General features: G+C 34.0%; 1 protein-coding gene across 2 annotated transcripts in view; it reads right to left on the bottom strand.

Moving 5' to 3' along the window:
* Nucleotides 1-27259, bottom strand: part of PTBP2 (polypyrimidine tract binding protein 2) — an 843808-nt gene that overhangs the window by 13823 nt on the left and 802726 nt on the right. For both annotated transcript variants that reach the window (XM_050807386.1, XM_050807397.1), the window contains 3 exons: nt 23087-23251; nt 22890-23000; nt 15633-15828 (listed from right to left, as the gene is read on the bottom strand). In XM_050807386.1, coding sequence (XP_050663343.1) covers nt 15633-15828; nt 22890-23000; nt 23087-23251 — 472 coding nt within the window. The remainder of the gene's footprint in view (nt 1-15632; nt 15829-22889; nt 23001-23086; nt 23252-27259) is intronic.

Here is a 27259-nt window from a genome sequence, read left to right as displayed (position 1 = left end):
GTATTACCATGAAAAGTAATACTAAACTTTGTAGGCCCCCTATAAGGATCTCGGGAACTCTCACAAATCTCTGGACATTTGTAAAACGCTACCAAATATTCACATGCTTTGTATATATGGAGTCCTCAAAAACTACTAAGGAACTTAAAAGATAACATTTACTCACTTCAAATAAAAGAAAATGCTGTGATATATGACATATATTTTTTAAAAGAATGATGAGTTAATTGACACTCCCAAACTTTACAGCTCTCAGTCATCTCCTACTCATTTTTCCCTCTTGAAATCTCAGGAAAAATTACAAATTCATAAAGTATATTTAAAAAATTATCAATCTATTTAAATTCAGTATTGACCTAAACATACTGGCCTAAGGTTAACACTTCATTTTTATGAAAAATCACTTCATATCTGAGATACAACCCTACTGTGCCACTATACATTTAAATAATCTAATGAAAATTACTTACCAAAAACATTTAAAGATGGTGAAAACCAGTCAAAAAGAATTTTAAAGACATAATTGTTTTCAAAATACATTTTTTTTTCTTGAAATCTGGGTTTTCAAGCAGAGGTAACTTGGTGGTATGATATTGTTTAGAACATCAAGCCTTATCATGGAAAAACACTAATTGAGAATTAAAATAATTAGTTAATAATTAAAATAAATTTATAATGGTAATTTGAGAATTAAAAGTCTAGGCTAAAGCTTCCCCACCCTTTATTTTTTGAGACAAGGTTCAGTCTGTCACCCAAGCTAGAGTACAGTGGCATGATCATGGCTCACTGCAGTCTCTATCTTCTGGGCTCAGGCAATCCTCCCACCTCAGCCTCCTAAGTAGCTGGGACTACAGGCACATGCCACCAGGCCTGGCTAATTTTTTTTATTTTTAGTAGAGACTGAGATCTCACTATGTTGCTCAGGCTGGTCTCAAACTGCTGGCCTCAAGCAATCCTCCCACCTTGACCTCTCAAAGTGCTGGGATTACAGGGGTGAGCCACAACACCCAGCCTAAAGCCCTTTTTAGTGTGACAGATCTGAAACATTAAAAAAAAAAAAAAAAAGCCAGAGAATGCTATATTTTACTAAATAATCTTGCACTTTAGTAAAAATAAGACTACCAATCTTCTAGTCAGAAAAATTTGGGCTCAAAATAGATGAATTTACCTCTTTCCAACTAAGGAGGTAATAAAAATCTTACCAAAAAGGGGAATGCAAGGTGTGAGGTCCCCACTGTCTGAATGCTAATTCAGTCTCCTCACTTGTCGATTTACTTCCACCATTCTGGGCCACCTTGTCAGGTGATCTATTATGTCCAAAGATCCTTCCTTTTACACAGTTCATAGTATGGTGTTAAGAATGCTTTAATAGGTAAGAGGAGCCACCACCTGTCCTTAATCCCACTAGTATGTATTTCTCTTTCATTATTTCCTCCCCTCAGCTGATAACTTAGAAAAACGACTTAGGCTACCTTTACACAGTTCTAAATCACTGGAGTAGTCTAAGATTTTCCTGGACTTTTAAAGCCTCTGAAGATTCTCCAATTTCCCTCGATATACTTTTGTCTGAAAAATTACTTTGTCAATCAGGTATTTTTAGGTTTAATCTCAATACTGTCTGCTGCAATAAAAATATACAAACCTACAAAATATTTCATGATGCACTATTTATATCATAATACATTCTAGAAAATAATTCTGTTCTGAACTCCCAGCTAAATGAGAGGACAATAAACTCACCATGGGCCCTTTGAGAAAGTTATAGAAAGCATATTAAACATACTGTATACACTGGCTCTAACAGATTACTTTTAGCTACAGAAATTATAATTTTAACTTTAATGATTTGCATCTTTAGCTAAGGCAGCAGATATGCAGGAAAAAACTGTTTTCACATATTGATAAGGAGGGATAAAAATACTCGATCTACTCTGAGGATTGTTATAAAGATAAAATAATGTAAAAGAGCTTCCTAAACGATCATGTGCTGAAGAAAAGAAGGTGCTCCAGGAATCTTCTTCATGTGAAATGGCCCTCATCAGATGGGTCACCCAGACACTGTGAGTGACTCAGCAATCTCCTAAAATTCTCATGTTAGTTCTGACACTATAATTACTAACCTTTCCTCCACAGAAGCTGATGGATGCCCAGCCATGTATATGACAAGAGACCCTAAGTCCAGACAGAAGTGATACAAATTATGTATCTGTTCTCTTCCTTTCAGATATTACACTGAAACACACAGGTATCCCTAACCTTGCTCATTTCAACTGAAGAATTAAACTGGTTTTGTTAATTAAATCATTTAGAAATTGTATCTATAATTTTTAGCTATTTTAAAAGGTTTAGATTTACAAACAAACTTAAGACATTACAACGTTCTTATATAACCTGGAAACCCCAGATCCCCCATTATTAGCACCATACATTAGTATGGTATTGCAATTTATTAGTTGTTGCAATTAATCAACCAATATTGATAAATTAACAAAAGTCCATTCTTTGTCAGATTTCTTCAATTTGCATCTAATGTCCTCTTTTTTTTTGGTCCAGTATCTCCTATTACATCTAATCATCTTGTTTCCTTAGGTTCCCCTTACTTGTGAGAGTTTATGATTCTGAAAAATATCAAATTTATCCCTCCATCTTCCATTCTAAAAGTTCCATCCAAAGTAATTTATTATTTTTTTTGGTCTTACTTCTTTTCCCTGTTCACATCTGGTAGTAATTAGTCTTGTGTACTACTGAACAGAAGAGCATTCGTGGTAGGACTCTAAAGCCCCTTCTTTTTTTTTTTTTTTTGAGATGGAGTTTCACTCTGTCGCCCAGGCTGGAGTGCAATGGCATGATCTCAGCTCACTGCAACCTCCACCTCCTGGGTTCAAGCGATTCTCCTGACTCAGCTTCCTGAGGAGCTAAGATTACAGGCACCCACCAACACACCTGGCTAATTTTTGTATTTTTAGTAGAGACGGTTGTTTCACATGTTGGCCAGGCTGGTTTTAAACTCCTCACCTCAAGTGATATGCCCGCCTCAGCCTCCCAAAGTGCTGGGATTACAGGCAAGAACCATCGCGCCTGGCAGCACCTTCTAATTTTTTTTTTTTTTTTTGAGTCGGAGTCTCGCTCTGTCGCCCAGGCTGGAGCGCTGTGGCACGATCTCGGCTCACTATAAGCTTCACCTCCCAGGTTCATGCCATTCTCCTGACTCAGCCTCCGGAGTAGCTGGGACTACAGGCGCCTGCAACCATGACTGGCTAATTCTAATTCTTAAAGTATAGTCAGCCCTCTGTATCTCTGGGTTCCGATTCAACCAACCTTGGATAAAAATATTTGGGGGGAAAACGATGGTGTACTGCATATGTATAGAAAGTTGTTCTTGTCCTTATTCTCTAAACAATATAGTATAACAACCATTTACATAGCATTTATATGGTACTGGGTAATACAAGTAATCTAAAGATGATTTAAAGTACATATAAGAGGTTGTGTATAGGTCATATGCAAACACTATACCATTTTATACAAGGAACTTGAGCATCAGTGGATTTTAGTATCCGGGGGTGTGTGGGGGCGGGGGTAGGCAGTAGGGAGTGGGACTGTGTGTGTCCTAGAACCAATCTTCCATGTATACCAAGGGGTTTGGAAGGCACATTTTACATTTTATTTCCTGATTTGAAAATAAAAATTTTACTTTTCATAAGCATGACACCTGCTATTCTTTCTTGAAACAATTCAATCCTCTTTCTCTTCCACCAACCTTCCTTTCGTTCTTATTTTGCCTTATGGAATCCATTCTCTTCTACCATTAACAGATACACTTTTATTCTACCTGTTCCTCAGATTAACTTTTTAATTAAAAACTTACTTTTCTTCTAATGAAACTTCCACAATCCCCTCAAAAAGTCATTTTTGGTCTCCCTCAACTTTTCTCCAAAGGAAAGAATAAGGATGCATCATGCATCACTCCACCTCACCGCCCAATGTTACTTTCAAACTGCTGTTCTACCACCATCAATAAGTTTGGTTTCCAATGTCAATGCCACCTAATCATACCACACTCTTTCCCATCAAAATAGCCATTGGATTACTGGAACATCTCCTCCCATTACATAAAGACTTCAGCACCTGGCTTTATTTCCTTCTTCTCCATTCCCTGCATCAACCTATGACTTTTCCAAGACTCTCGTCTCATGATTTCTTAAAAACATCTACTTTCATGGTTTTTACTACATCCATCCATATTAGCAACTTCTTTTGCTACATCTTGATTTTTCTTTCCTCTGTCTCTTTTTGTAATGGTCATTCAACACTTATATCTCCTTTCCTAACTTCTTTCTTTTCTTGATCCTCCTATTCCCACACAACCACTAAACCCACTTTTTACCTTTATGGTGACCCCCTTTCTATTCTCCCTTGACTTGACTTTACCATAGAGCCTAAGCTTGGACCAACACTCTGCTCATTTGCTACTATTTCTTTAATGTTACACAATTCCAGACTTAGATAAATCCAGTCTTATATTCTGTCTACACTTTCATCTGGGCTTGACAAATACTTGAGTGAAAACACACAAACCCCACAAATGCTAATTCTAGAAATATTTTGTAATCCACTTTTAGCTGAATTTCCAGTCCATTCTTGAGAGTTTCCCCAAATCCAATAGAGTCTTAAGTCTACTTTCCTACTTTCAACTTGTTAAGCAAGTGTCTTATAATATTCAGATCAGAATTCAATCAAATTTTTCAACCAACTTCAAAATCCTCACTTCTTTCATCTGTTCTTCTTTCTCCCTTGCTTCATAAAGACATATAATGGTGACAGGAAAGAATAATGACTGTAACACTGATGATTTCGGTTCTGCTTCCAGCTCTGCATCTACTTTTTTTTTTTTTTTTTTTTTGGTGGAGATAGGGTCTTGCAAGGTTGCCCAGAATGGTCTCAAAATCTTGGCCTCAAGCAATTCTCCTGCCTCAGCCTTCCAAAGTGCTGGGATTGCAGGTGCGAGTTACTACGCCCAGCCAATGCACCTACATTTCTGTGTGAACTTGATAAAAAATCTCTTCTGGTTCTAACAATGGTCTTAAAAAATATATCTCTATATTTAAATCCCAACATGTACACTATACTCCTGATCTAATCCTTACAATCAATTCTAGGACTTAAACTAGCCTTAGAAACAAATACTAGTTAATAGGTAGCAAGCATTTATTATATGCCAGGCACTGTACAAAGTTCTTTGCACATTAACACATTTAATCCTCACAACAGCCTTAAATGGAAGGTATTATTATCATTATGTCCAAACGTGGAAATGAGAGGACTCCAAGCCCATGTTTTAAATGATTATACATACTGCCTCACTGCAAACATTCCCCCCATTGGTTCCTACTTTACTCCTGAACTACCACCCCATTTCTTCTTCTTTTCTATGGCACACTTCTTCAAAGAGTACAGTTACTTTCTCATCATATTTATATCCTTAATCCATTGTAATTTGATTTATACACTCTTGTGAATAATCTTATGTAACTACACTGTACTGAATAATCACTACTAATTTTAATCCTATTTATTTGATTGCTAGACTTCTTGTTTATCTTATCTATAACATAAATATGCACTGCTTAAAGTTTAATTACAATGCTTTAATCCTCTTGCTTTCTTATACCTGGGAAATCTTAAATCAAAATTTTAAACATCACATCTCTGGCCTCTGAATACACAACTCCACAGAACTCTTGCCCAAGTCTTAGGCTGAATTTCCTACTGTCTGGTGGACTCCTCCACATTTTTCTCATAAGCTATCATATCAATAAGAGCCAAGTCCTATTACTTTTACATATAATTTTCCCCAGATTTCTTACTTTGCATTCTCATTTTACGTTTCTAGCTTAGATGTATAATTACATCTTAATTAAACTAAGAGTCTCCTACCTGTTTTTCCTAATCTCTATTTTCACTTTTCCAACATACTCTGGAGCCGCAGTTGGTTTCTTAAAACTAAATTGCTCATTTTTACCCAACTGCCTAAAAATAGTTGATGAATCCTTCACAGCAATGGTTAACTCATCCCCCACTTTGATAACCTGAAAAAAGCCAAACATCTACAACTTGGTACATACTATCATCAAATAGTCGCAGATACTCAGACGCTCATCTTCCAGTCAAAAAGGAGTTTAAGAATTCCCATATAAAATTCATACTCCCTGGATAACATCGGTTTTAAGATCTTGTCCCATAATACTTTCTGGCATCATTACCTTTCATATTTTTTCAATTATCCTATTCGTCACACATAACTGAATGTTTATCACTCCTAAAACATGACATATACTCTATCACATTTAATCATGCTATCTTTTTGGCCCATAAAACCCTCCCAATTTCTCCTTTTGTTGATGGATCACTCATTTATGTGCTGATAACCACACTAACTACACTATATATTTCAGTTTGCCTCCAATTAGATCTAACTCATATGTTTGCTGTCTCTGATGAGAAGCTTCACGAAAACAGAAACTCTGTTATTCTCCTGAGTCCCTGAAGTGTGTAGCACAGTGTTAAAATGACTGCTGAATAATACAATGAATGAATAAACCAGGATGACACTGAAGTGAGCCAACATCCTTCTAGGGCTATGAAATGTTCATGACAATTAATTGAGGATAGCCGTTTAGAGCTGCTAGTGAAAATCTTCTGCATAATTTACCTCCCTGGAAAGAATCATCTTTTATACTTTGGTCAAAAACATATATAGTTTTTCTTCTACTAAATGCAGAAGCAAAAGAAGTATTTTCTTTGTTTTAGCCATACAATATATATTTGTCAACTCTTAAAAACACAATTTCTTTAATAAAATCTGCAATCTGATTTGACTTAAACTTATCTTTATGCAGAAGATTTTAATTATGCAAAGTTGGAGTTGATTACCATAGAACTTAGGCTGTTTGGCCTTAAAAATATTAACTCTAAGATGAATACAAGAGAGGTCTTCAAGTAGCAACAGATTGTCATAGAAAAGGGGAAGGTAACGGAAAGTAAGTATTAACAAATGAAGTAAATTTCTTAAAACTACAGATGAGGACAATATAAAGGGTAAACATAATGGATCCATTTAAGCAAGACTATGTGAAAAGTTTTTAATGGATGATCACATAGTCTTAACTATCTGCCCTGGATAATTAAACCTTTGAAAAACATTTTATAGTCCTATCGTAATAAGCGTATTTCACTGAAAATGCTGGTCAGTATGTAAACATGAAATGATGCAGTAACATTTTTTTCTCATCTGTAACCCGTAATACCTTCCAAGTACCCAACAACCATCAAACATATTTCCTTTACTCAGATGATAAAAATCACTCCAGATATAAAACACATTCATTCAAATATTACTTATAATGGAATTAAGAGCTGAATAAGCTCTCTAAAAGACACAGCTTCAAATTAATTTGTGACTCGAAAGTAAAAATTTTATCCAGTGTTAAAAAATTTTAAATAAACTCTATCTACTTTAGCTCTTCCAATGTTTCCTCCAAAAGACAGTTTAAGACTTAAAAATTAACATTTTAAAAATTCAGCTACAGCAAAGTAGAGGACAGTTCAATAATCCAAAGAAGTCAACATCATTTAAAATTGTACATACAAAGAAGCACATTCCAACAATTTTTTACTTCTTAGATATTAAAACACATGAAATGAGAAAGTAAAAGTTATGGGACAGTTAGGACAGGTAGTGACCTCTGACCAAGTATTTCTGATTTACGTTGAAAATAAAATATTAATTTTTAATTAATATATATTTTTTATTTTGGTGTTATGGCATTCAGCAATGTGCTTTAAAATCTATGTATTTTTAATATTTCTGAGAAAGACTAGCATGTTTATGTACATGTGATTACTTTGGTCCTTCTTGGGGGATAGCTTTCAAATATGTCCTGCAGTAGATAAGTTTTTTGGTTTAATTTTACAGCTACTATTTGCTATAATTAGTCTTAATAAAATATTATAGAAAAAGATTTTGAAAAAATTAGATTGACATAAATTTTAATGTGTTGCCAAAAAGATAAAAATATAAGTTCAGTTTATTATTTGCATGTTACATATCTACCCTTGTTTTGTACCCAATTTTGAATGAATGTATGAACAATACTCACTTTTCATTTTTTAATCAATAAGATAATCAGGCTAAATACTGAATGGACTTGGTAACAAAAAATATCTTACTATGTAAAAAAAAAAAAAAAAAAAGCTAAAATGATGGGACTTACATTTTTACTACATGTATATTATTATTCTTGATAACTATTCTACAGGGGAGAAGATGACAGGCTAAAATGTCAAGCTAATCTAATTTTATTCCACTATTTATTAGTTAGGAGTACGGACCTTGGAACTAGATTTCCTGGCATTGAGTGCCAGGGCTTGGTCACTCAAAAGTTAAGGGAATCTGAGCAAACTGTTCTTTCTGCCCTACTTTCCAAATCTGTAAAATGGGATCTATAATGGTAACTACATTTAGAGATGATGTATTACTTGTGAAGGGCTAAGAACAGTTGAGTGCCTGAAACAGGACAGAAAAATGGTTAGCTAATATTAGTATTCATATTCAGCAAACTTTTGGCTCCTAGGATTGAGACATTTCATTCTAAGCTACAGTATTTTAAATGTTTGTGTCACAAAATGATGACATAAAAAACTCTAAGCAGGCCAGGCGCGGTTGCTCATGCCTGTAATCCCAGTACTTTGGGAGGCCAAGGCAGGAGGATCACGAGGTCAGGGATCAAGACTATCCTGGCTAACATGGTGAAACCCCGTCTCTACTAAAAAAAATACAAAGAAATTAGCCGGGCATGGTGGCAGGCACCTGTAGTCCCAGCTACTCGGAGGCTGAGGCAGGAGAATGGCGTGAACTCAGGAGGCGGAGGTTGCAGTGAGCCGAGATCGCGCCACTGCACTCCAGCCTGGGCGACAGAGCGAGACAACTCCGTCTCAAAAAAAAAAAACAAAAAACAAAAAACAAACTCCAAGGAATAGAGGTGGAATCTAAGGAACTAGTATTAACTTAATAATTTTCGAGCTATTCCTAGGGTGGCAACTACTGCAAAGGGATCTATCTAAGCATTTTGATAGCGGAGCCAAACTTTATACAGAGATTCAATGGCGGCAGAAAACACAGTAAATCCCTTCTACCAATACCAATGATCCAAAAAGCCTAGTTCTTAGAAACCAGTATATATGCATCTTCAAACCCCTTTTCACTGGGGTTTCGTTTTAGAGAAGTCTACTTAATGGCCTACATCACAATAATTAACTAAAAGTAGCCTTACTAAACCACGAAAATACCATGCCATATTCTTGTTCTTTCTAAGCTCTGGTTCAAGAAACCCAAAACCTTAGAAGCAGCATTCATCTCTGTAGGAAACCCTGAACAGCCTAAATTTATTAAATCATATCTGAAAGACTATAATGAATCTTGTTTAAAAACACACACACACACACAAAAGTAAAGAACACAAGCATCACCTACATATATTGTAAGAAAATATATCAGTATTACTCTATTACCTCACTACTGCAATACTAATTAATATGTAATCTGTCTAGTTTTGTAGTTTTTCCCTTCATCACTGTAGATGAAATGCAATAATGTATTTAAGAAAGCCACATTTCACAAAAGACTTTTTTAAATTGTACATATCATCCTATTCAAAAAGAATAGAACAGGCAGACTACACAAAAGTACACATACAACAACAAAAAACACCTAAAAGATCTAAATCCTCTCAATGAATAAACAGCTCACATGCACACCTGGATGGGTTTTTTCACAATTATGTATACAAGAAAAGTGATTTATAATCTATTGGTATTTACTGAGAAAATATTAATGTATCCTGGTCTTCCATTTATGGGCATGAATTCCTTCTGAGAGAAAGATTTCTAAATTTTAATTAATTTTGCTTAGTCCTTTATCCACCCCACCCCCTTCCTTTTTTGGGCCATTGTTCAAGGCCAAATTAAATAATTACATACATCGGGGCTAAGGTCACCATTTCAAACCACTCTGGGCTACTAGAACCTGCAAACAACTGACAGTTTCAAAAGTTTAAAGCAGACAGTGGGAAGAATCTATAATGTACCTGTTCATAAGCTGGTTTAAGTACTTACCTGAAAACAAAAGCTGGGCAAAAACTTAAAATTAGCAAATAAATGCAAGAATTTAACTAATTGTCCTGCACAAATTGAATTACAAGGTTGATAATTCTAGTTGATGAAGGAAAATTCTACTTTATAAAGATTTTCAGCTAATTAATGTAGAGAAGGAATATGTGAATTAGGGGAGAAAAAGCAATATTTGCAACCCACTAGTGAAATTAATTAAGGTAGCAACCATTAGTGTATACTAAAATCATTAGCAGAAAAAAATGTAACGAAAGGATCAGAAGGTCAACACCCAAATCCACAAAAGTCTTAAAGCATCATTAAAATCACTAAAAGTGGGGCAACCAGAGATATTAGATGTCTCCTACTGAGACACAATAGGAAGCACAAGAAGCACTTTAAAAAAGAAAAAAAAGAAAGAAAAACAGGCTCTAAATCTTATCAAGCCTTTGGAACTAACTTTAAGTTTATATAAGAAACGCAGCAGATAGAGGAACAAGTTAACATGACGCTCTAAGGAAACAGCAAGGCTAGTCTAATCTGTGAAATTTTCTGAAAGGATAACCATGTCACTTCATAAGTAAACGGATGTGAGATTGGGAGTAGAGAAAGGGAGATGACTATTACAGACTGAAACAGACTAATGAGATAAAACAACCAAATGCTATGTGTGGCCCTCCATAGGACCTTGTTCTGAACAAATCAAACTTTAAAAGCATTTTCAAGATAATTGGGGAAATTTTAATGTAAGTTGGGTATTTGATGACATTAAGAAATCATTGTCAATTTTGATTAAGTGTAATAATCATATTATGGTTTGGTAAGAAAATGTAATTATTTTAGAGATACTATGGTAATATTTGAGAAGACATGTCATAATGTCAAGGATTTGCTTTAGAATACAAAAGAAAAACTGAATAGATAAAACTAAGTGTCAGCGCTATTGAACCAAGATGACAGGTGTATGGGATTCGTTATATTAGCATAGAGCTTAAATCTCTAATAATAAATTAATAAATATTACCAAATGAATAACCCATACAAATGTAACAAAGAAAGAAAATCAAAATAAGTTTTCCAGTTAATTTTATGTATCACAAATAGATAGAAAATAAAAAATTCAGTTTAACAGCTAATTAAAATTATGCCAGCAGAACTGTACCAAAATAGATTTAAATGACATTAATTAAGTCACGAGTTATTTTCTGTGTAATTCTCAAGTCTTGCTACACAGTAAAACCATCTTGAGATCCTAAAAACACAGGAATGCCTGTGACCCACTCCAACTATTCTCAGTCTGGGGTAGAATTTGGTGACTTCAATGTGCAGCAAAATTTTGAGAAACAATGTTCTATAAGACCTACATGTTTATCTTTATGAATAAATGTTGTATCTGTTCACAATGATAACTATTTTAACATCAATGATTTCCTACAAAAGATGTGCTTTGCCTTTCTTTTAAAAACTTTATCATGAGAATGCCTGTTCCTCAATTTGAAATACAAGGAAAGCTCTAAAATAAATATTCTTTGTACACACTCTCTCTCCTAATTTTTAGAATGCAGACAACAGGATCATGAAAAATTACTTCCAGCAACTTTTCTAAGTGATCTACCCCTTAATAAATTAACTACACCTCTTAACATGAGAAAACGATTATAATGATATCTTAATTTATAATCTGAAGGATTTTTGATCACCGTTTTCTTTGAAACAGAATATGTGAATGACTAATAGTCTGCCACATTTGTGATTATGTATTTAGATGTCAGATTTTTAAACTCATTACAAAGTACTCAGTCTCCTTTCTTTGAACAAATTACATTTTCTGAGACACTATGATACCTAGCATTGAAGGAAACAGAAAAGCCAGATATAAATGTTAGTCTTAAAAAAGTACTGTGGAAAATAAATCAATTCAAATTTATAGTACTGATTCTAAAGTAATTAAATTCAGTCAAGTAGCTAGATCTAATATAAAAATCATACAAGGTAAAGGAAGCCCAACACAAATATTTAGCAAAAGAGTATCACCTTATATTTGTGTTCTTACAAAATTTTTGAAACAAATTCAATGACTTCATTTTGAACAAGTACTGTTTCAGGAAGACTGAGCAGGAAGTTAATCCCATCAATACTAGTTTGTTGAAGTCATCTGATTAAATAATTAGAGGAAAAGATTTAGTTACTATTCTAAAAGGCATGTCCTCACTTATGCGATATTGGGTATCACTGTAAACAATGTTTAAAAAGCAAAAATAAAGGTGGAAACTGAGATCAAATATTCACCAAATGTATGAAGAAGAAAATAGTGTCTTCATGTCGTACAAATGAATACTTTGGGATTGAGATCAATTATTTAAAAAGGTAAGATTATTTAAACATACTTTTCCAAAAACTGACCTGTCTAACATATGTGAATAAAGCTGAATGTTTGGCCTATCCAAAATACGCATATTAATATCCTTACTACCCATTTTATAAAAATTATTGTACATCCTAACAGAAAGAATGCAGGTAAGCAATTTAGAGAATTGTGACTGTCAAATAAACATTTAAAGACTGCAAACTAAATCTTAACAGAAATTAAAATAATAGACATTTTCCTATCAAATTAATCTTGTGAAATTAAAAAATAATATGCTGGTAGGGGAAAAAGTAGGGCACCCAGCCTCATATATAATTAATGTTAGTTTAAGTTAATATCACCTTTAGATGAAGAAATTTGCAAATAATGTAAATAGGCTTTAACATTTTCTTTGACCCAATAATTCTAATTCTAGGAATCTAGTCTAAGAAAATAATTTGAGAGGCAAAAAAGTACAAGGGTGTTTTAATAAAAAGTATGGAACAGCCTACATGTCCACTTTCAAAGGTACAACATATCCACTAACATGCTATGCAGGTATTAAAACTATATTTTAAAACAAATTCTAAGTAAAATATCAATTACAATAAAAGATAATGCAAATCTGCAAATACAGAGCAATTTTAATTTTGTACAAAAACATGTATTTACATTAAAAATATTAAAATAAATGGTTATCTCTTGTGAATTATCAAAACTTGGGTCCATTATCTGATTTTTAAAACCTTTAACTCACCTACTTTCAACCTATTTTTGAGTATACTTAAAAAGCTCAGTTATAACAAGATGCAAAAACATTAAAACAGATAAAAAATGAAGTCACTTAGGAAAGGCTAAACATTTTTTCCTTTTTCTTATGAGGCAGAGATGAAGAAACAAAAATGCATTATACTAAAAAATTCAACACAGAAGTGGAAAAAGACACTAGACAATTTTTTGGTGAAGGGAAAAAGGCACTAGACAATTTTTTGGTGAAGGGAAAAAGACACTAGACAATTTTTTGGTGAAGGGAGGAACTTAATTTACATGCTTTTAATGTAAAAACATAAAACACTTAAAAAATGAACAAAAGCTGTCAAGCATGGTGGCTCACACCTGTAATCCCAGCTCTTTGGAAGGCTGAGGCGGGCGGATCCCCTGAGATCAGGAGTTCCAGACCAGCCTGGCCAACATCGTGAAATCTCATTTCTACGAAAAAACACAAAAATTAGCCGGGGTGGTGATACATGCCTGTAGTCCCAGATGCTCGGGAGGATGAGGCGGGAGAATCGCTTGAACCCGGGAGGTGGAAGTTGCAGTGAGCCAAGACTGCGCCACTGCACTCCAGCCTGGGCCACAGAGTGAGACTCCGTCTCAAAGAAAGAAAAAAAAAATGACTTTATTATTGTTTTAAAAGTTTCACCAAGGTCATAAGATCACAAGGAAAATGCTGAAAAATTCCTGAGAAGAATCCAGGTGACTTCTAAACAAGCCTCCCACCCAGGATCCAAGCGCATCTAAGTATATTCAGATGGGCAAATACACATAGCTCAGTATGGTCCAAAGAAGTGATTAGTAGTCCATTGTTAATGCTAGCTGGAGTTTCTCGGTATTTTATCTTTAAATTGTTTCTAAGAATTTTTCAACTTCTTAGAAACTATATGTAAAATCTTGATGACACCATCTGTTTTAATAAAGTAATGTATCTGCCAAGTGCCTAGCTGAATGCTTATGACCTAGAAGCCACTCAATAAATTCTGATTCTTTCTATAACAATGTCTATCAGTAAAGAGTTTAATAATCTATAGTAGTAATTATAAGCAAAAACCATGTTTCACTGTTTCACTCTTGACTTTGCCTTTAAAAACTGTATACTGTGAAATATTCAATCTTATTAACTTGAATTACGAATTCAGCTAGACACACACAGAGGGGTAGAGATTCTGTCAGGAAAGAGTGTAAGTGACCTAAAGCATCTACTACAGTCATAAAAAACACTATGACTTGTGCTAGATATACCAGAAAATTCAAATAAAGGGTCAGATTTGTTTGTTTAAAGTTGCCAGAATTAACAGGTAGTTAATTCTGATTAGTTACTAGAATCAAATATCAACTGCCTTAAGAGTATATTTCTCTACATATATACCACTTACAGATTTCAGATTCACAAACTGATGGCATGATTGTTATATACTGGGAAGTAAGTATTTCCAATAACTACTTAATTGTACGATTTTTTTCTTTTTGAAATGATGGACATAAACTAAACTGTAAAAGCTAGTTTGTCAACTATCAATTTTGAGTTCCATATGTATAAAAATCATGACTTAAAGATAATCTTACAAATACTAGAAATCAAGAAATACATCAAATAAAAGGAGACTCTAAAATTCCATCTTATAAAATCACTTTGCATATTTTACTTACAAAATAAGATTTTCCTTTATTTTTTTCTTCATCTTGATTTCACTCTATCAACTATAAGCTGCATATGCTTGCACTGTATTTTTTTTTAGGTGGCTCAAGTCCATTGTGGTACAAAGTAAAATATAAATGATTAAGACAAAATGCAAAGAAATAGCAAAATTAATTTTACAGAAAATTTCTTCTAGTTTGAATTGTTTAAAGGCCACTACAATATGCTTCAAAAAAAAAATCCTACATGCCTTCACCCATTATGTATGTTTTGTCTCTTAATATTTCACTGTTTCCATGCAATGCTAAATTAAAACAATCAGATCAGCACTGAAAAACACACACAAGAACTTCGGGCCTAGACTTAGGCATAGTGACATCAAGTTTAAAGTGTAACTATGGCATTAAGAATTCAACAGTATTTCTTCATTAGAGCTTTTCTTCTTTTGTTCTGGGCGAGTGGCATGGAAGAGAAGCTGAAGGTATTAAAAGGAACAAAACTAACATAATTTTACGTAGAGTTACGGAGAACACTTTGGGTTGTTCTTAACAGTATTAATATGCCTTCTCACTTGAGAAAAAGAAAACTCATGAAACCTAACACAATTTGGTAAGGTCCAAAATGGAAGGATTCATTATACTTACTGGTACTTTTCCATTTGGCAAAATGGGAGAAAAGTGGTTAAGCCAATAAAAATCATACCTAAGAGAGATGTCTCCTTGGCAAATGCTGCAGCAATAGCTGGGTCCAATGCAGGCTGTCCATCCCCAGACGGAAGATCAGGTCGAGTATAATCCCTACTTTTATCATTGTTGTATTTTACATTCAAATTCACAAGTTTGGAAAAATCAATCCTTAGGGTACAGCAGGCATTATAAATATTCTGACCATCTAGGGCCTGTAAAAGTGAATAAAGTACATCAGCAATCTTAAACAAAAAATAAAAATTAGTGAAAGTATAATTTTAATAAAATTCAACAACAAAAACTCGAACTTAAAAGCTACCAGGAAAAGGATTCCAATTTCATACATCAAATTTTGCTATTCCAGCTGTCCATGTATTAGTTTCCCCCAAATATTATCTTCTTTAAACAGAAAATGCTCCTTCAACCTAAAATACAATCAGCTAAGCATCCATGCTAATACTTTTAATTGTAAAAAATTGCAAATAGGTTAATTTAATAAAAAAATTAATAAGGATCACAAACAGGAAGTCCTGCAAAGTAGTGCCACACTACTCTGCTCAATAAGGTTAATTTTATTATACATATATTTATTGCTGGATGGCAGTACTTTGATGATTCAGTACAGTTTTATAAGGTAACTGCTATTTGATGCCACATTGTACAAAGCTGCTTCAAACCAAATTATCCTAACACATAATAGCAATTCCCATAAAATGAGGCAAAAAAGAAAAAACTATTTTCCTTAACCTGAAATGTTCACCCCCAATCAGACTGTCTTGATGAAATTAGTAAATCCAATGTCATTCCAGAAAAGTTCTGAAACTGACAAGTGCCAGGTCTAGGATTAATTAAAAGCCTAGAGTCTTTTAGGTCACCTTAAGCAAGTTGTTTAACCTCTCTGAATCTCAATTTCTTAATTGGGAAAACAGGAATGATGACAATGGCTGTCATGGTTCTTCACAGGGTTATTATGAGGAGTAAACTAAAGATCACATATGTGAAAATACAACATAAAGGACTATGTTACTGCTATGATTATCCTGTATTTTTTCTGCTCCTATATAATCACCATTTGTAGTTCAGCTGGATAGAAGCTGGAAACAAACTAGAGAACAGGTGAACATACTGTTAACTTCTCATTAAAAGAATAAACATGTCGTGTTATGGAAAAAGTAAACCTCTAAAGTTAGCTTAAGTATATAAAGCTTTTAATTCAAATATTCTCACCTCTGGGAATATAAAACCTTTTCTCTTAATACATGAATTTTTTACGTGACTAATTTACCTAGCTAAAAACTAACCTAGAAAATAATTCAACACAGGTTCATCCACTTCAATACAGCACTGGTAAAAACTCAAAGGGACTTCATACATATCAGGATTTGAATTACATTTGGGTTAGGCAAGGTACCTATCATCACATAAAAGTGGAAGCCATGTATCAACTTTATCAGCCAGAATAACATAACTATTAATTCAACACCCTGGTGTAAAGGCAAACAAAGCACTGAAGATAGGTATTTATTTACTAATGTAGCATTCCTATAGGGAAAATGTAAAATAAGTAATAGAACTGACATTTCTACACAACAGGTAAGTATCAAAAGGAGTAGCAAAATTCACTCTTAGGTGACTACTTCAATGTTATCAAAGAGAAAATGATACCTTATGAGAAAAGATCTGGCTTTGAGTCACAGTATCTAGGTTAATGCTAAAAGTGCTGATACAAAATTACTAAACCCACACTATGTTTTTTAGGAGCTGAATTCTTTCCCAGCAATACTGATGGCGACTGCCAAATTATCTAACAATTAATATGCCCATTGTTAGAAAGCCCTCCAGGAACCTTTGAAATTTTCTCCCTTTGAACATTAAAACAAAAACAAAAACATAAACTTTATGTAGGTGGAAAATACACAAGTATACCTAAGGTACAAGAGCTAGAGAAATAAGCAAACAAGATGTCAATTAATCATCTGTTAGCAAAAGAGGAAAGAAATAAGAGTTGAGGATGCATGAGAACAAAAATCCAGGTATTTTAAATAGTTGACTAAAGTAGGTGACCACAAACAAGAAAGGGAGTAAAATCAAATTTAAAAAACATATGCAAGCTCACTTCAAGCTCATGTATTTGCAAAATCCCAAGAAAAGCAGTAGCACACAAACCAGTCCTGTGGTTCAGCAATCAGGAACGCGGTGATCTTGTTGGAGTTAAGATTTCTGACAGTAAAAGCTCAAGACAATTTGCAGAAAGACCTTCCAAATGTGCCTACTCACAGTGAAAGTTTAGACAGTAAGCAAAAACAATCAGAAAAAAAATTTTCATGTAAATTTGAAGTTTATGGCTAAAACATGGAAATCAAAACACAGGAAAGATATTAGGCAAAGAAAGCATAATTATAGCAGCACAATGAAACATTGCATATGGACTAAAAACATGAAAAGCCACAATAAAACTATTTCCATTTTTCAGAATGTTTACTATTTATAACTTACTTTTTTGAAGAGATTGTTGGGGATCAGATTTAGCACACGATGAGAGAAACCATAACTTCCAAATTCTTTAAATATCTACTTTTTAATTTTTGGCCAAGTCATGAAAAATTATCAAAATCAACAACACAAAATTAAGCTTATAATACTAATGTAATATTTCAGACTAATTATTTACCACTATCAACTCCACCCTGGTAGATTATGCAGGATTTTCCTAAAGCATCCTAAAACCACTGATTTCATCATAAATTCTCCATTAATATGAATGTAAAATATACAGATTGTAAATTAAGCAGATGTCAAGCAGAATCTTTGCCCAAGATATTAGGAAAGGACAATCCATTAGGTCTCTCAAAGAATCTGCATAAAGCAATGTGTACTCTGCGAGAAGGAAATGAATGACACAATCTTACTTTCACAAATGTTTTACCTCATATTTATTTTTATTATTAGTGATGAAATGGAATCTCCTGGAAGAAATAAATAATAAGAAACAACCCACTTATACGTTAAAATAAAATGATCATATAAACAGGACTTCCAGAAGACACAATATCACTGTCCAGTGTCAACTAGATATTCCTAATAAACACATAATGTTTCTGAAAAGCTGTTTCTAATAACAAAAACCAAAAAGAACCATTTCCTACTCATGTGTGTTATAATGTAAGGACTACGTAAAACAATTTTTAAATCCCAGGTGAAAAGGAGATTACATTAGCTGTCTTATTATACTGTAAAAAAGACTGGTATTTTTATGCATCAAGTAATTATATTCCTCAACATTACAAAAGCTGAATTAGAATGCCAAGAAGGCACATCTTTGCCTAATACACTACTTTCCAATAAATAAACAAGATTTTCTAAAAGGTATTAAGGTGTTTCCTTTAATAAATATGAGGATCGAATAAAATACTTTTTATAGAGAATTAGGATTGTTACTAAGACTTCTGATTTTCACCCTAAATGTCAATGCTTAATACAGCAGAGAATAAAGCAGACATGGTACTCAGAACTTACAGTCCAACAGAAAATATACACATTTAACAAATTAAAAATTGTATGTGTGGCACTGATAACTAAGAAAGGAAGGGATCTAATCTAGTTGAAATGTTACAGAAGACTTCTCTCAGAAAGAGACTTCTAAACCGATACTTGAAAGACAAAGAGAAGCAGAAGTTGGGCATAAAGAGATGAAGAGAAAAAATAGTATTAGCAAATGGAACAGCAATCTGTAAGATCAAGACATCAGAGAAAATACAGTGTATGCAAGCTATTTAAAGAACTCCAATATAGCTAAAAACGCATGAGAGGAGAATGGAGAGGCAAGCTGAGGACTGATTTAGAGTTTTATAAGCCATGATCCATGATAAGAACTGTGGACTTCATCACAAGGACAAAAAAGTCACTAAAGGGTATTGTGATTAGAAGCAATATGACTTGAGGATGATATCATTCTTAGTACTCTGTGGAAAAATAATGGAGGCAGAGGAAGATGTCAAAATGGTGAGTTCAGTCAGAAGGCCAAGGAAGGAGAGACATGAAAGAGAACTATTACTACATCAATGCTACTCAAATCATGATTCACGGTCCAGCAGCCCAGGCCACTCTGCATGAATATAAGTCTGTGTCAAAATTTACGTCAATATCGACATTAAGTATACTGTTTGCTAGAAGTATGCTGATTTCAGTGTGACATACACTAACTACCTTGAGAGACCAGCATCTTGAATAACACTGGCTTAGACTGCAGTGGCAGCAAAAGAGTTGGAGAAAAAAGGCCAGATTCAACAAAAATTTAGGAGGTATAATCAATAATATCTAATGATAGGCTGGAAGGAAGGGGAAAAATACCATGTTTTCTGGCTTGTTAATGAGACTGACGTTGGTATCTTGCACTTTACTAACAGTAGACACCAAAAACAGGAGCTGGATTGAACACACTAAGTTTGAAGATAATCATTAGACTGCCAGGTTCTTAGTGTGGGTCTCTTAGGAAAGGTCTGAGCTAGAAAATGTGATGTGAACACTGTCTGAATCACAGAGGTTTAACGGAGCTGTGAGAGCAGGTGAGGCCTCCCAGGTAGAAGGGGAGTGACATGACAAGGAAGAAACAGTCAGAGGGGTAGGATAAATCTAGGTGAGAAGTATCAGAGACCAGGAAGAAAGAGAATTTTAAGATAATGGTGCACAGTGTCAAATATTATCTAGATATTAAGTAAGACAAGGACTGAATCATACCACTAGCATTTAGCTACTCTAATAATCACTGGTGGCACTGGGGAAGAATAATTTGGGTCAACAGTGCTAAAACCAAATTATAGTAAGTAGAGAAATGAGAATAAACAACAAGGATAGCCTACTTAAGAAGTCATGAGTGAAAAGGGAGAGGGGAGGAAGGGTGATAGAAAGTAGAGTTATAGATGGATGGATTGAAAGTTGAAGGTAAATTCATTTAAAATGTAAGAGGCTGGGAATACTTGAAACTGGTGAAAAGTGGCCAACATAGAGAGAAACAAATGAGAAAGAGGGGATGACAGATAGTGCAGTCTCTTGAGAGGCAGAAGACGATAGGCTTTGGTGTTTATTGGTCTTACACAACTAAACATCTATGCCTTTTATTAGAAGAGAAAAACAAGTGTGAGTATTAGCAGATTTTGCAAGAAAAACTGATGAGGCTTCCATGTGATTTTCTTCTTCGAGCAAGTGAGAGTGACGAGAGATATGGTAGAAGGGAAAATTTCTATCTGATAGAGGCACTGTGAAAAACAGAGAAACTGTTGACTGAAGAAATGTGAGGAGATTTTTAAACTAGAGTAGGGGGCTTCTTTGTAGTTGATGCTGATGGATTTAAACTGGTACCAATTGTCAAATTATGTTATTATGTGATATTCTCTAGGTAAAGCCCAGATGCAGGCATGTAAAATGAACATTACTGTAGTTATCAAAAATGTAAATTTTATCAAAGGGTCTAGATTACAAGGTAATGGGGCAAAGCAAGTTTAGGAAACAAATTTATTTTTCCTTCTCTAATAAGTGAAGTGTGAGTTCTGATACCAGAATAAGTACTTAATAAAACAATTATCTACTGTCTTAGAATTATAACTTTAGATCTTTGCCAAGAAGACCTGAGTGCATACCTGTGCACAAACATCAATATTATAGTTGGATGCTTAGTATCTGTTCACAGAAGATTAAACGAAAATTGCAAACAGTTGACATTAATTGAGGTACTTTTATGAGATTAAATGTAATCATGTATTATTTCAGACAAGATACACATATAAACTATTTTCCCCGTAAGAATTATAGCTCAAATGCAGTACAATCCCCAAATTTCATTTAATTGGTCCTCTAACAAATACTTTTCTTTGAGGTCAGAAGAGCAAGGAAAATATTCCACACCAAGAAAAATGTAGACTATATTTAAATGTTTGAAGTTGTGAAAAATGTCACAGAAACCATGATTTCTAGATTGTCTCCTAATCATAAAACCTCATACCACATTGATTTTGGTAGCCACGGCATGTGAAAGGAGGATACTCATTTTTTGGAAAAAAAAGAATTCTAATTGTCAACCTATGCCTGAAGAGGAAAGCATAATAAGATTAGATTATACCTGAGAACCAGTGAGGAGCAGCATACTGAAAGAAAGTCTGAGACTGAAAAAACGTCTACCTTACAGGTAGTGTTCATTATAAGTAATTCACCTTTAAATCTTAGCATCCTCTTGTAACAAAGGGGAAACCCCTGTTTTGCTGATAACATAGAGTAGTGGTCAGAAAAAATGAGACTATAGCACTTGGTAAGCTATTACAATTATGCTATTATTACTTGTATAGCCTTTCTGCTACCTACAACTAATTTTGCTCCAGAAATGAGGTTGTGAGGATGCAAATGCAATGAAACAATTATAAAAAATGGTCTGGGCTCCACAGAAGTAATCTTGATCTGGAGGAAGCATTTAAGTATTAGAATAATTAATCTGAAAGTAAAAGAACGAACGAACGAAAGAAAACCAGTTACGACAAATGTAAGCTTATTAAATCGTTTCATAATAATGGCTTAATAACGAATTTTTAATGGCTTAATAATGGAATAGTAATAATAATGAGATACTATGGCACAAAAAGTTAAAGAGACAGAGCAAAAGTAGATTTCAGATATACAAACAGAAGATTAAGGTACTTGGAAGCAAAGATGTGGTTTGCAGTTTTCAGTGGCAGCCTTGACAGGAAATTTTACATTTCTCAATGACCTCACATCCTCCATAAATAACAATGACAAAAAAGATAAATGATATAAATAAAATGTGACTAGAAACCTATTCATAAAATCTTTAAAAAAAAGACATTAAATATATAATTTTAAATAAACTGAGAGCCTATCATAGCATTTGAGCCACATCTGAGTATTTCAGCCAAACTCTCTTGAAAACTAATTACTTTGAAATTCCCACTAAAAGCCACTTCAAATTTTATGCAGGTGCACATCCCCAACATAGTCCTGCTTTTTTCTTAAGAGTACAAACTTGTGTCCTTAAATTAAAAAAAAAAAAAAAAGTAAAATAATAGAAGCCTACATTATGGTTAAATACAACTATGATTTTCCTAAAAATTAGTATTTCTTTTTTATGACAAATATTAAGGTTTCTTAATATTATTTTAATGCTATCAATTTCTACTATCTATACTGCAAGATATCATTAAGTATATGTATGTATTTTTACATATACATTTCAATTAAAAAAAATCACTATCTCAAAAGAAAGACTTACTAGTTTTGCTTGTTGAGCATTTACTGGATCACCATACTGGAGCAAAGCTTGAAACTGGTTGTTTTTTGTAAATGTGATTATCTTCAAAACAGCACCAAACTTAGAAAATATCTGTTAAAACATTAAAAATAAAACGTTACTTATTTACTATATTATTATTTCTCTAATTTATAGGTAATTATGAAGATTAAACTTACTTGGTGAAGAACATCAAGTGTTACAGGGTAGTACATGTTGTCAATAATTATTCTAAGTACTGGACTCTGGGCTGGAGTCACTGCACTCTCGCTAACTGTGGTGCCACTAAGAGGAGTATTTGCTGTCTGGACAGCTGTCACAGCTTGAAGAACTGCTTGAGCACGCTGGAAATTAATATTATGTAGTTTAGAAACATACCCACTATCGTCACATACTTTGCTACCTGTTACACTACTAGTTCACTTTGTTCCTAGAACTTACACAGATTAAACAACATTTAATGGCCACCCAACAAATATTTTTAAGCACCTGCCATGAGCCAGGTACTACCTGTTTAATAAATCAAATATTCTACTGGTATTTCATTCAAAAAAATTATCCAGGCTTTGAATCAATGTTGAACAAGCAAAGATACGATATATAATTTATTCTCAAAAAACAAGATGTAGTTTTACAGACACATGTATCATCAGAAAATGTTTTAAACAGAAATCTAGAGAACAATAAAACTTTAACATTAATCACTCCAAAAAACAGTGACGTTGTAAATCTCAACAAGGGGGTTACTGAATTATCCAAAAGAATTCCCATAAAGCTTATTATTTCTAATACAATCTTAAAATAGGAACGTGCAGAAAATACATTTTTCATACTACACTTAACTTCTGACACCAAAATTTTTAGAATAGAAATCGATGTGTAGGCCGGGCGCGGTGGCTCACGCCTATAATCCCAGCACTTTGGGAGGCCGAGGCGGGCGGATCACAAGGTCAGGAGATCGAGACCACGGTGAAACCCCGTCTCTACTAAAAATACAAAAAATTAGCCAGGCGCGGTTGTGGGCGCCTGTAGTCCCAGCTACTCGGGAGGCTGAGGCAGGAGAATGGCGTGAACCCGGGAGGCGGAGCTTGCAGTGAGCTGAGATCGCGCCACTGCACTCCAGGCTGGGCGACAGAGCGAGATTCCGTCTCAAAAAAAAAAAAAAAAAGAAATCGATGTGTAGTCCAGTCCAAAACCAAAAAATTCTCAGGTAAACTTCAAGATATTATATGAAGGATATTTCCCATACATTTTACGGTATCAAATACACCATCAATTATAAAATGCACTATTGTTTTAAGTATGACTAATAGATGTTGCCAATTGAACTATGGAAGATAGACTACTGTAGGACACATCAAATTTCTGAGATTTTAAAATGTGAAAAAATATAACCATAAAATTGAATAAACATAGTATTTGTAGGAAATCTTCCAATCAAATATTATGTTAAATGCTCCCTCCAAAAGACTGCCTTTATTACTATTATCCCTTTCCTATTATTATTATGACAGAGTCTATGATAAGGACGTAATTTCTTTCTACCTTATCTGTGGTCAAAAAACAACAAAGGCAAATAGTTCTAAAGTATAACAATGACAAATACCACAAATACCTATACATAGCTTTACAGTTTGAAAAATCTACATTAACAGTTAATGAAAGAGAATACAAAATAATTAAGATACTTAGGAGAATAAACAAGAACAGTCATTTTACTAAAATATTATATAATCACAGATCACATGGCTTGAGAGTCCAGATACATATCTACACAATCATTTAAATGTTACTTAATTTTATCTATAAATTTATATATTAGCCAAAATGACTTACTAAAACCCAACATTTTGAAATGTAATAGATTATTTTAGTAGACATCTTGATACTATTATTGAAAAACTAATTGTAAATTGGTAAAATTGGATTTATAGAGCAGTAGCTATTCAAATGTTTAAATATATTTAAATATTTTAAGTAGCTCATTGCAATATTATCTTCATTAGTGAACATGTTCTTATGGTATTTACCTATAATAACAAGCATAGACTACCACAACTTAGAAAAACACTAACATCTACTGCTTCAAATAATAAAATGTGTTTTTTAAAATAGGAATCCATGATCATGGTATAAAAGTGGTGTAAAAGATTAAAAATTCCTCTGCAACTCTGTCATCCATTCTATTTTCCCCTACCAACCCCTTACAGTATTATCTTAGGTATCCTTCCAGAGATACTAGCTACATCTACAAGCATATATATATACACAAATATTATACTTATTCCATACTTTTTTCCCAATACTATTCATATTTTATTCAATACTATTCATACTTTTTAATTCAATACTATTCATACTTTTATTTAACACTATTCATTGTTCTCTATCTTCCTTTTATGGCTTAACAATCATGTTCTCCCACACCAGTAACAAATTACTTCATACATTTCTTTATGATTTCATTTTTTTAAAGACTTCATATATTTTTTCTTATAATTCATGGAGCAGAGTTGGCTTGCCAACATAGATTTTAATAAAACTTCTTACCAAAATATTACACACACACAGAAAAGGACACAAAACCTAAGTATAAAGCTCCATAAAATACCACAAATTGGACATCTCTGTGAAATAACTACCCAGATAAAAAACGACATATTATCAACACTCTGTAAGCCATACTCATGCTTCCTCCATGTTACAAAAATGGAATCGTATCAGATGTATTCTACTTAGGTTTGGCTTCTTTCAGTAATTATGATGTACACTACCCATGTTCTGCACGTAGCAGTAGCTTGCCCATTTTATTTACCATACAATATTCCGACCGGGCATGGTGGCTCACGCCTGTAATCCCAGCACTCTGGGAGGCTGAGGTGGGTGGATCACCTGAGGTCAGGAGTTCGAGACCAGCCTGACCAACATAGAGAAACACCATCTTTACTAAAAATACAAAATTAGCCTGGCATGGTGGTGCATGCCTGTAATCCCAGCTACTCGGGAGGCTGAGGCAGGAGAATCGCTTGCACCTGGGAGGCAGAGGTTGCGGTGAGCTGAGATCACGCCATTGCACTCCAACCTAGGCTTGAAACTCCATCTCAAAAAAAAAAAAAAAAAAAAAAAAAAAAAAAAAAAGCAATATTCCACTAAATGAATACACCACAACATATTCTGCTGCTGTTGAACATTTGGATCATTTATAGTTTTTTGGACTACTACATACAGTGTTCCATGAATTTTCTTGGACATATCTTTTAACATACATATGTATATATTCTCAGGTATGTTAACTAGGAGCGAGTTTACTCCTCCTAGGAGTAAACTTTGAGTTTATGTCAAAGAATAGTATATGCTCAACTTTAGCAGATATTCCAAGTTTTCAAAACTGGCTGTCACCAATATTTTATTACCTATCCTTTTAATTTTAGCCACTCTGGTTATGTGCATAGCGGTATCTCATTTGGAGTTAAGGCTCTCAATCCAAACCTAATCTACTCTTTGCTTATCAGGGGATAGCTTTTAGGGGAAGTAATAGCTAAAGGGAGACCTCAAGATATTTAACACTGGTCATGTGAAGTATGAGGTGGAGGAAGGTTGGTGCAAAAGGCAGGCCAACCCACAATATTCCATGCATGAGAGCAGTGACATAATGGCAGCAAACAACTAACATCAGGAGAAAGCATGCCAGGTTACAGGATACACCATTACTTTTGGGACAGAAGCATAAGCAAATAGGGTGGAAGTAGAACAGAGGACAAAGAGCAGTAATCTCAGAAAAGGCCTTTACCCTGAGCATGAACAGGACCTACTGCATGGGCGTAACTTAGATATGTGCATTTGAGAAAGATACGCACTGGCTGTACTAGGCAGAAAAAATTCCAAGAGGGAAAAGAAAAAGAAAGTAGTTTATAAAGATAACTGTTGTAGTAATATAGCCAACAGATGAGTGTGTTTGAGCAATACAAGTAGCAGGAAAGATGGAGAAAACAAGGCAGATAATTAAAAAGTGTGAACTAATAGGACCTGGTGATTTCAAGAAGGGATGTGGAAGAATTCATGGTTAATGCATACCCATTTGCATGTCTTCTATTATGAAACCCTATTAAAATGCCTAGAAGTGAATGAATATAAAATAAACAAACACTGAAGGGAGGGAAGGTCATCATTAGCTGAGAATAATTTTATCAAATTCCTGGAACACAGAAAATGAATGGAACCACATAGACTGGAGACACAGTGAACACACAGCAAACAGGAGTTATATTGGTAGCAGTCACAGGAACCAAATTAGAAATTGGCAGGTTCACAGGAGGAGGGAGTGCGTGAAAAATGGATGAAGAGAAAGTCTA

This window comes from Macaca thibetana, chromosome 1, assembly GCF_024542745.1.
Source record: "Macaca thibetana thibetana isolate TM-01 chromosome 1, ASM2454274v1, whole genome shotgun sequence".
Classification (NCBI taxonomy): Eukaryota; Metazoa; Chordata; class Mammalia; order Primates; family Cercopithecidae; genus Macaca; species Macaca thibetana.
Note: the sequence above shows the minus strand (reverse complement) of the source record. Positions and strands in the feature narration are given on the sequence as shown.